The sequence below is a fragment of the Protobothrops mucrosquamatus genome, unplaced genomic scaffold, assembly GCF_001527695.2.
Source record: "Protobothrops mucrosquamatus isolate PMUCROS unplaced genomic scaffold, P.Mucros_1.0 scaffold1799, whole genome shotgun sequence".
In the NCBI taxonomy this organism is placed as follows: Eukaryota; Metazoa; Chordata; class Lepidosauria; order Squamata; family Viperidae; genus Protobothrops; species Protobothrops mucrosquamatus.
The window spans coordinates 127,762-139,062 of NW_015387937.1; the positions used below are offsets into that span (position 1 = coordinate 127,762).

Consider the following 11,301-nt stretch of genomic DNA (forward strand, 5'->3'; position numbering starts at 1 on the left):
CACCTCACAGGATTGTTGCAGTGGGGAAAATAGAAGGAGGAAGATGTGTTGGATATGTTCACTACCTTGAGTTCTTTATAAAAATAATAAAGACGAGATACAAATACATTAATAAAATAAATAAAGTTTCGGACTCACTGACCAAGAAGGAGTAGGAGAGCCTAAAGGCAGGATGAGGCAAAAGTTCCTGACAATGGGATAATACAGTGGTGGCGAACCTATGGCACGGGTGCCAGAGGCGGCACTCGGAGCCCTCCCTGTGGGCACACGTGTTGTTGCCCCAGCCTTGCCTCCCCCCACGACCCCCTCCTCTCCAGCAGCCTCCCTGAAGGAGAGTTGCCCTTGAGCGTGGCCCACCCAGAGCAGCTCAGCCAAGGACATGGCAGCCAGGCAGTGTAGACAAGACTCTGCCCTCACACCCCATCATGCAGTTGATACTGCAGGGAGCAGGCAGAGGGTGTGGCCGCCATAGCGCTGCTGGGCTGCCTGGGCAATCTGCGGCGGGCAGTGAATGGTCCTATGGGCAGGGGATGGGGGGGCAGAGGGGGCGAGGCAGGGGGTGGAACGGGCGGGGCCAGTTTTGGGGCACTCAGTCTCTAAAAGGTTTGCCATCTCTGGGATAATATCTTGACCCCAGAGCTTCAATGTTAAAAAACAAAATTAGCTAATGGTACAGTCCCTGGCACAGTGTAGTTAGCTGGGGAGCAGAGAGATGTGGAGCCAATCCATGAGTGACAACTTCTGCCATGCAGAGGTACCCTTTGCCTTAATTATCTCTCTCTCTGTAAACTTGGTACATTCTCCGAACTCTGTTAGTATGACTCAATTTAAGGAAGTGAAGCCGTTTACTTAGTACATAAAATATTTTTGGATATCCTGTATGTGGGGGTGGAGAGGTACAGTTATGTTTGTCCTGCAGGTATAACATGTGTTTAAAATGTGTGCGACCCATAACAAAATACTTTGAACTGACGTGAACTGAATAATCATTTACCATTCAGAGGCTAGATTCTATAGTTACAGTGTTAGCTGCTGATGTTGCTCCATCTCTTTTCATACTCTTTCCAAATTAAGAAGGAGAGCCAAGGATGGGGCTTCCATTCCTGGCATTCAAAGTGGCAAGCATTTTTTTGTTTTTCTAAGCTGATCTGCATATTTATTTAGGCAACCTTCAGAAGCACAATTTAGTTTGGAAATTCTAGCCAGGGGTGGGGAGTTTACGCTTGGCTGCTTTTGCTCAAGGGGCCTTTTCTCTGCTCCCCTTGCTCAACATTTTGTAAGCGCTTAGCTTAAGCCACAGAAAACAGCAATACCACAAGAGAATTCTGGCATTTCTCTAGGCATTTCCTAGTTTTGATTGGGAATTGCTTGAGAATTGCAATACTTTTCCATGGCTGCTCCTACGTTGTGGAACACCCTCCTACCACCATTAATCTGGCAGCCCTCCCCCCTTTTAGCCTTTCAGAAGGCCGTCAAGACCTAGCTTTATACCCAAACATAGGAGTTGCTTGCTCTTCAAGGTAATGCAGACAAGAAAGTACAGCCAGGAACAAAAGAATAGCTCCTGTTAAACAGATTCTTGTATTTCTCCCTTCCTCTCTTTTTTAGTTTTTCTGAAAAACAAGGGAGGGTCTCTTGTGAAATGCTTCCTGTGGGGGTTCCCCCCCCCATCTGCAGGCTGAACTGCCTCTTATCAGACCATTGCCTAAACTGTGGTCTTCCTCCTTTTTCCTGAAGTCATTTTCGCATACTATTAAGGGTTAGAATGAGGAAGTTTGGGGTTGGTTGTTGGGGCATTCAGAGGTTGAGGTGCTGGGTATTTGGTTGAATTTCACTGTTTCATGGTTTTTGTAGTTCAGGATTTTTATTGTTGCTGTGAGCCTCCCAGAGTTGTGTTTTAAAATAGGCACACCAATATTTTAAATAAATAAACAAATGCTGGCACTCATTCTGCTAAATTACTAATAAGTTAGTTGTTCTGGATTATACCCTTGATCACAGTGTGAACGTCTTTAGATGTCTGTTTTCAGTTTAATGACACCCTCCAAAAACCGTAAGGGTAACCGGATAGGTGGATTGGTTAGTGTTGCAGCAGCTGCATCATGTGTTCATTGATGACTAAGAAATATATTCTTGGGAAAGAGAAAGCATTAGGAGCTTAGGGGCTTTCCACCGCTTTTTTGCCAGCCTCTAATTCACAGGATAAGATATGACATAAGAGCAATGTGAGCAAAATCAGCAACTAAAAGAGACATGCCCCTTTTAATTCTAGCTACAGATAGTTCTGGGTTAACAATGGTAAATGGGGCCAGAATTTCCACAGCTAAGCAAAGCGGTCATATAGTGTGTGGTCATAAAATGTGGCATCATATGACTGCAATGCTTAGGGATGGCAATCCTGGCAGTCCCCATTGCCACATGCACTAATGTCTTGAAAGATGTATTCTTTAGTTACCAGAAAAAATTCCTTTCACACTTTTAAGATTTTTTTAGTACTTGAACACAAGGCTTACATCTACACATTTATATTTAAAGATTTATTTATTTTTTTATGTTGTAAGCTGCCCAGAGTTGCTTTGAAATGGGATGGGTGGCAAATAAATTTCTAAATACATACATACATACATACATACATACATACATACATACATACATACATACATACATACATACATACATACATACATCTTACAAACACTTAATGGCAGCTACCTTATGCAGTTTCTAAATACCAATAAACCATTTAGTGATGGTTGGAGGTCAGAACTGTATGCCAAATTTGCCACATAGGTTCCACAATTTTAACAAGAAATCAGGTGCAAATTACACTTGCTCTCTTGCAACCTTACATTTCCCTCTCTTTCTGAAACAAAAGCCTAAGAATGTTGCATGAGAATAAGAAAAATATTCTCCCAAACTTCCCCATATGATAGCTTTCTCTTTCTTTCTTTCTTTCTTTCTTTCTTTCTTTCTTTCTTTCTTTCTTTCTTTCTTTTTTCTTTCTTTCTTTCTTTTTTCTTTCTTTTTTCTTTCTTTCTTTCTTTCTTTTTTTCTTTCTTTCACAAGACTAGGGAGATGAAAAGACAGTTTGAGAAAGGCTGTGACTTTCACAGATTTCTAACGAGGCATCTGTTGCCTACTTAACAGGTTCTGCTTTGTTTTTCCCCCCATTTTATTGTTTTGGCTGTAGTTCTCAATTGTTTCAGCATTCCCCAGCTTAATGATTTCCAAATAACCCTCTTTCTAGATCATTTGATTCAAAACTATGTGGAGTTTTAGTCCAATATATCTGAAGAGCACCAGGTTTTGGGAAGCATGTTTAAGCTAATTCAGATGCTTCACTTCTTCTTGTGCCATATCCGTTATCGGACGTTGGCGATCATGTTGGCGATCCTGTTTTTATCAGCAGCCATTTTTATCAGATGCTTCACACTCACTCAGAAATAGACTGTCTTAAATTATTATGCAATACAGATTCAGGGAATTGGTGTCTCAGAAAAGACTGTCTGGTTTCTTTTATAGAGATGACTCTGTAGTTGCTGTCACAGGAGGGGTCATTATGGGTTTTCATTATATGATGGATTTTTTAAATTTTGTAAGCTATCCTGAGTCAGCTGTGTGAGAGTTGGGTGGATATATAAATTTGCTTGATGATAGCTAGATAGATGAATGGATGGATTTGATTGAATGCCAAGACAAGCTTGAACATATATTTGAAAGCTAAGAAAATACAGTACTATTAAAAATCTATGGCACTCTCTTTTGATTTGCTCAAATAGTGTAGAACAGGGATGTCAAACTCAATTTCATTGAGGGCCGCATCAGCATTGTGGTTGCCCTCGGGGGGCCGGGTGGGTGTGGCCAGGGTGGGTGCGGCCTACTGGGTGGGCGTGGATGGAGTGGGTGTGGTCTACTGGATGGGCATGGCCAGCTCTACATCGTTCGCATCAAGGGTGCCTGTGGGAGCCTGGGCAGGAGTGGGACAGATCTGAGGGTCTCTGGCAGAAGAGGGTGGGACCGGGGCAAGCGCCAAGGCATGGTCCATTTCTTCATTCCTCACAAAGGGTGACACCTCCCCAGCATGCACCCAGGGGGCGGGGCTGACGCGGCAGGGGCCAGTCCCTTGCTGTTTCCAGATGGCCTTGTGGAGCTAAGACTGAATGCATTTCAGCATAGATGGCCACCACAAAATTGCACATTGGCTCCCGGCCGGCCTGGGCCAGGACCAAGGCAGCAGGGGCTGTTCCCTCACTGTTTCCAAGGTGGCTTCGCGGGCCACATGAAACCACTTTGCGGGCCATATCTGGCCCCCGGGCCTTGTGTTTGACATGTCTGTAGAAGGTCACTGCATGCTTGGGTGTTTTGCTATTGTTTGTGTTTTAAATTAAATTGCATAAAATAGTCTCATTTTATTAGTCTCCGGTTGTCTGCTTGGCTCTGCTGTTAGGGACAAACTCAATAAAGGCTATTTGTCTGTATTTTAGAAAAATTCTGGCTCTACTCCCAATAGCTTCTCAATTATTTTATTACTTCCTGACTGCCATTAAGTGATCAAATCTCTTCTTTCTCTCTTCCCATTATGTTGTATCCTATCCACTTCTCTCCCTTTTTGCTATTTGCAAGCTATGCTGAAAATTTGGCAGAATTGGTGTGCTGATGCCTTCCGGTGTGAAAACTTTAATTCATCCTGGAGCTCCTCAGATTTCTGGGAATGTAAATCCTGTCACACCCACCCAACATAAGAAAAGGAGTTAGATGAAGATTAAATAAAATTTAATGCATGAGATTTTTTAAAATAAGTGAAATGTTGCAGCCTCTACAATTCATTGGTTTTTCTTTACTTGTGAGTAAAGGTAAAGGAGTCCCTGTGGATTTTACTACTACTTGTCATTGCCAACTATAGGGGGTGGTGCTCATCTCTGTTTCAAGGGCCATTGAGCCAGCGCTGTCCAAAGACATTTCTACTGTCATGTGGCCAGCATAATATCACAAAGCACTGTTCCCTTCCCATTGAAGTGATACCTATTTATCTACTTGGATTTGCGTACTTTTGAACGGCTAGGTTGGCAGGAGCTAGAGCAAGGATGTGAACTCAGCCTGTCACATGACGCTGGGGTCTTGAACCTGGGCTGTCAGCTTTCCAGCCGACAAGCCCAGCATCTTAACTGCTGAGCTGTCACACCACCCTTCTAGTACTTACTTGTGAGTAGCCAGCAATAAATTAATATTTTAACCTGTGGAATGCTGGATAAGTTTTAAGTTGGATTGCAAAAGGAAAGTTCAACCCATGTGATGCTGTATTCCTTTCATGGTATTTGTGATTTTATTATTGGTAATACGCAGTTGTCTTACACTTTTGGAATTCCAGTGTAAAAAAAAAACCACACAAAGAAAAAGTTACGTTTACACGAGTACAATATTTTGTATTTCTACCATTTCAGTTTCACAAGAATAAAAATAAATATGTTGGATGTTGCATAAAACACCTAGAAGTGTGCTTATAATTAATTCACTGTTGGGGATGAGNTGGGGATGAGAGATTGAGATGGGTTCAACAAACATTTTTCAGGTTTGCTTAGAGAAAGCAAAAGGTAAAGGTTTCCCTGTCAGTTTTGTCCAACTCCAAGGCACAGTGCTCCTCTCCGTTTCTTGGCCAAGGGAGCCAGTGTTGTCCGAAGACAATTTCTGTGGTCATGGGTATACTCCGGAAGGCCGTTACCTTCCCACCGAAGTGGTACCTATTAGTCTACTTATATTTGCATTATTTCAAACTGCTAGATGGGCAAGAGCTGGGGCAAGTAACGGGAGCTCACCCCATTGCGTGGAGCTTGGAGTTAGAATCCGGGCTGTCTTTAACCACTGAGCCATTGTGCCCCCTTTAGAGAAAGCAAAGGACTTCATTTAAGTGATGACTGCCTGACAACTCCCTGCAGTTTCTTTGGCAAGATTTCATAAGTGATTTGCCATTTCCTTCTTCCTAGGGCTGAGAGGGAGTGATTGGCCTAAGGTCACCCAGCTGCCTTTGTGCCTAAGGTGGGATTAGAACTCACGGTCTCCCAGTTTCCAACCTAAGAGATTATTAATCACTACAGCAAACTTGCTCTTTTTAAAAGGCCACTAATAGAACCAAATAAATGAGCAGGCAAGTCATATGTCATAAACCAAAGAGAATAGGGCTACACCGTTGTATCTTTATCCAGTTCTGTTCCTTGAAAGTATTGTTAGCTTTCAAACAAGTGGATCCGAATGAGCCCAAAATGTAAAATACAGGCGGTCCTCGACTTACAACAGTTCACATAGTGACCATTTAAAGTTCTAACAGCACTGAAAAAAGTGACTTATGATCACTTTTCACACTTAACAACCGTTACAGCATCTCCATGGTCACATAACCAAAATTCAGACGATTGACAGCTGACTTGTATTTACAGTGGTTGTGTCCTTGGGTCATGTGATCACTGTTTGTGACCTTCTGACAAGCAAAGTCAATGAGGAAACCAGATTCACTTAACAACCATGCTACTAACTTAACAACTGCAGTGATTCACTTAACAACTGTGGCAAGAAGGTGATAAAATAGGGCAAAATTCACTTAACAACAGTCTCACTTAGCAACAGACATTTTGGGCTCAATTGTGATCATAAGTGGAGGACTACTTATAGTCAATGTCCTTTTTGGTTTCACCATAGCTTGATGCAGCCAACCTCAGGTAACAGGAAGGATCTGTCTGTGTTACCAGAGGTTGGCTGAAAGAGAAGTCTCTCCCTTCATTTCAAAGAACTTGAAAGACGCCCCTCTTCTTTTGAATCCCTTCATCTCTCCCAGCCCAGTGCACTAAAATGAAGCCTTTGCAACTGATTTCTTGCTGCTCTTCTGGCCTCCAGCCAGTCTACTGAATTGTATTCATGGCAGCAATTCCCAGTCTTTCACTTTATGTGCATCACTATGGAGTCAACAAAGGCTTTTGTGGGCCAGGAGGCGCCATGATCCACCTAACTCTCCCACATGGTGTCTGTGGGATCCGAACTTAAATTTAAAATGTTGTTTTTAGTGGCTAAAAGTCTGGTTAGATTTTGAGCAAGAATACCGGTATCTCATTATCTCTGTCCTTTGTCCATATCAAGCATTCGGTTCTCCTTTGTAGTTATTATCTGCTTGAGAAATGTTATTATAATAACTTTCCAATGGAAGGACATCTGCATAAGATTTAGGCTGTGTTTTTGCTACAAAGCTGTATTGCATCACTGAATATCAATTCTCCTTCTATATTTTTACCAGTTTCGAGAAGTATTTTGTAGTGTCTCGGTTTTAAAAAAAAAGCCAGTTCTCTATATCTCTCCTTGGTGTTTTGTGGAAACAAGACAAATCTGACTGCAGTGCTGTCAGCATTTTTCAAGTTATTATTTTTTCCCCTTCATATTCCAACAGTACTGTATGTTCAGTACTGTCAAAATATAAACAACACCACCACCATCATCATCACTCCTCCCACAGTCATGCATTTTGATTTCATTATTGGTTGTTAGTCTTTTGACACAGCCCCAAAAGAAACATTGTCGTAACAGCCATTTGTTTAGTGACCATTTAAAGTTACAATAGCAGTGAAAACAGTGAATTATGACTGGTCCTCCCACAAACAACTATCGTAGCATCCCCACAGTCATGTGATCAAAATGTGGGTGCTTGGCAACCGGCATGTAATTACAATGATTGCAGTGTCCTGGAGTCATGTGATGACCAGTTTCCCAGCCAGCTTCCAACAAGCAAAGTCAATGGGGGAAGTCAGATTTTCTTAACAACCACATGATTCACTTAACAACCGTAGTGATTCACTTGCCAACCATGGCAAAAAGGTCATAACTTCAGGCACGATTCCCTTAACAACCACCTTGCTTAGCAATGGAAATCCTGATCCCTATTGTGACCATAAGTTGAGGACTATCTGTGTGGAACAAAAATTTTATTTATCCCTAACCTAGCCGTGCTGAATGGAGCTGATACCAGTATATATGGGAGCTGGGCAGTTGGTTTTTTCTTCCCAACAGAATGCTTAACTGAGGTATAGCTTTTATTGCTATTAGTTTTTATGCCTTTAAAAAGGGATTTCACCAGTTGCAGGATTGAAAGTGATAATTAGAAGGCTTCCATCTGCAGAAGCGCTCTTGATCTGAATATGAAGTGCTGGGGAAATCCCTTCGTGCACATCTTTGTGAGGTACTTTGTGAGCTTCTGATTCACTACTTTTAGAAACAGAAAATCGTTCAGCTTTTGTTTCATCTAATCTGATTCATATTTATGAAGTGGATTGTTGCCCTCCTGCCACTGCCTAGTTCTGTAATCCAACTTTCATAGAATATCCATGCCTGTTAATCACATAACAAAATATGTTCATCCTAAGTTAATGAATGTGCATTTCTTTTGTCTTCCCCTGCAGGAATCTATATTTTGATTGCTGTTGGAGCAGTGATGATGTTTGTGGGTTTCCTAGGATGTTATGGAGCTATCCAAGAATCACAGTGCCTTCTGGGAACAGTAAGAGATCTTTTGTATTCTTGTTTACATTTTCAGGTTTTTCTTGTGAGATTTTCATTGAGTTTAATGATCACTATTATGATAGTTAACAATCGAAAGAGTTAGTGATCATGAGGCACTCTTATTGTTCCATAGTAGAATGTCTTAGGACTTAGGGTGTAGCAGTAATTATGATTTACTTTATTATTTTCCTGTATCCAATAAGCTGAAATTAAATCTGAAAACACAGAGATGCTATTGTAAGTAGGAGATTGAATTGGGGTCTGAGATTCAGATTGTTTTGAAAAAGGTTATACTTCCAATGAAAAAAAAAGGTTTGGAGTGTTCTTTGATCCTTAGCTACCACTTGATTCACAATTGTGACAGTTGTGGTGAGGAGTGCCATCTCACAGTGTGCCAGTGTTGTCTCTTTCTAAATTAGTTACATTCAGCAGTCATTACTCATAACTTGCTTACAGTTATGAGCAACTGTCTTGACTTTAAGAGGACACTGCTCTTGAAACCCGACCGGAAATTGCAGTTAATGGAAAACTGTTGTTAGGTCAATTAATTCAAGGTATAAGCCCAGAGCGTGCATATTAGATATAATTTGGGGAAGGACTGAGATCAGAAATGATAAGGAATAATTATGACTGTCCTCCTTTGTTTTTTTTTAAAAAGAAGAAGTATAATTCTGATATTTGGAATAGCTTATATGCTATTTTCATTCATTGTGATGACATTCGCATTGAAAAAAGGTCTTTGCCTGTATCTCAGCTGATTATTTTAAAATATGCCAGCGCAAATATGTGAAAATAAGTGCAAATATCTGCTAAGGAAAGAACAATCTGAAAAAGGAAAGCCAACATGGCTGAGCTCCAGAGAATTAGCAAATAACAGATTTCAGGAAAATGGTGACAGTAATTTTCCTCCTTTGATCATTTAAAATAGAGCTGTTTGTTGCATACAGTCCTCAGAAACATATTCCTCACTGACAAAGTGAAAGTTACTTCCCTGTATAGAGTAGCTTGTTCCATTCCATTCACTTTGTTTTGTAAATGGTTCCTCTGACTCCCCTTTCTATTGTGTCACTATGTACCAGGGCCTGGAAATAACTGTCTTCATATTTAATGACATATTACAGTAAAGGGGCTTCTAGATCACAACATATCTAATATCCACCTTCATTCTACATGCTCTTCTGTTCCTTTTCACAATCCATGTCTTCAATCCAATTTTCCCCTTTTTAACTTGTTTTCTTTGGCCTACAATATATATTTTAAAAAATTAACCCTCTCATCAAAATAATTGTTTTTAACACAATTGGAAATATTGATGTCCTTGTACTCCACCTAGGAACTGCAAAATAGATGGTTGAACCAAAGACCTTCTCTTTGCTGAAAATGCATCTTGACTTCCTTAATCTGATATATGTCTTGTCTTTTCAGTTTTTTACATGTCTCGTCATCTTATTTGCTTGCGAAGTGGCTGCTGGCATCTGGGGATTTGTTAATAAGGATCAGGTAAACATTTTATTATGATGATTTATTTTATGAATTTACGCATAGCTTTTATGTTTATGATGCATCTGAGAGCCTTACAATTTCTTGAGGGCTAGATGTTTAACGTTTATTGTGCCATAGGTTTTCCAGGTGTTCAGAGCCACTTTATATTTTCATCTTCCCAGTCTCCTACAGTAGTAGGTTGGTTTGATTGACTACCAGACTAAACATTTATAGAAGATAAAATTGTGCTGCTGCTTCTTTACTTGCTTTCTTCTTCTGATGAGTAATATAAACAGTTCCATGAAAAATCATCATCCTCAATACCTCTGTGCTAGTCAAACTGCTGCAGCAGAAAGCTTATTGCCATAATTTGCATTTAATGGAGTACAAGTAATCCCCAAGTTACAAATGTAATAGAGCCTGCCAATTATATTTGTAACCCGAGGATTCATTTAATTGGATCACGTTAAATGAACGTGATCCCTCCCTGTTTCACCCAATCCATTCGCTAATCAAATGTGCAGGTCATTAAATGCACATAAGGTATCTCAGAGTAGGAAAGACCGTGCGGGGCCTAGTGCTGGAACAGGCCACCCTTGGCCACCCCCCAACCCACTGAGATACCTCATACAATTCTTTAGGGTCTCCATAGTAGCTACCCCCCATCCTGCCTCACTGGATCTCCATAGCTACTGGGCCTGCTTTGCTAGTTGCCCGGATTCCACTTGCTCCTCCCCACCTCATTCCAAATCGCTCCAGAGCTCCAGAAGACACTGACCCACATGGCAGAAAAGCCAAAATTTTTTTTATTCAGAAGCTGGTGAAGCTGTAAGAACGTGAGATCTAAGGAAAACAGCTTCGCCAGTATTTGAATAAAAGAGTTCAGCTTTTCTGCCATGAGGGTCAGATGCTTCTGGAACTCTGGAGATCTTTGAAAAATAAGTAAGCGATGGGAATTGGGATAGGGAGGAGCAAGTGGAATCTCAGAAGCTAGCAAAGCAGGCCCGAGTGCCTGTGGAGACCCGGCAGGGCAGGAGGGGGGGGGAGGGGGAAATAGGCAGAGGGCATGTTGCAGTGTCTCTGTGGTCGGTCGTAAGGGCAAACTGCACTTTAATCACTCACTGTGCCACTACTGGAATTGGGTATGTCTAGTTTAATGAAGAGAAGAACGAGGGGGGACATGATAGCAGTGTTCCAATATCTCAGGGGCTGCCACAAAGAAGAGGGAGTCAAGCTATTCTCCAAGGCGCCTGAAGGCAGGACAAGAAGCAACGGGTGGAAACT

General features: G+C 41.4%; 1 protein-coding gene across 1 annotated transcript in view; it reads left to right on the top strand.

Moving 5' to 3' along the window:
• CD81 (CD81 molecule) overlaps positions 1 to 11,301 on the top strand; it is a 61,436-nt gene that overhangs the window by 42,419 nt on the left and 7,716 nt on the right. The window contains exons 3-4 of the mRNA XM_015823206.1: positions 8,436 to 8,533; positions 9,961 to 10,035. Of these exons, the coding sequence (XP_015678692.1) occupies positions 8,436 to 8,533; positions 9,961 to 10,035 (173 nt within the window). The remainder of the gene's footprint in view (positions 1 to 8,435; positions 8,534 to 9,960; positions 10,036 to 11,301) is intronic.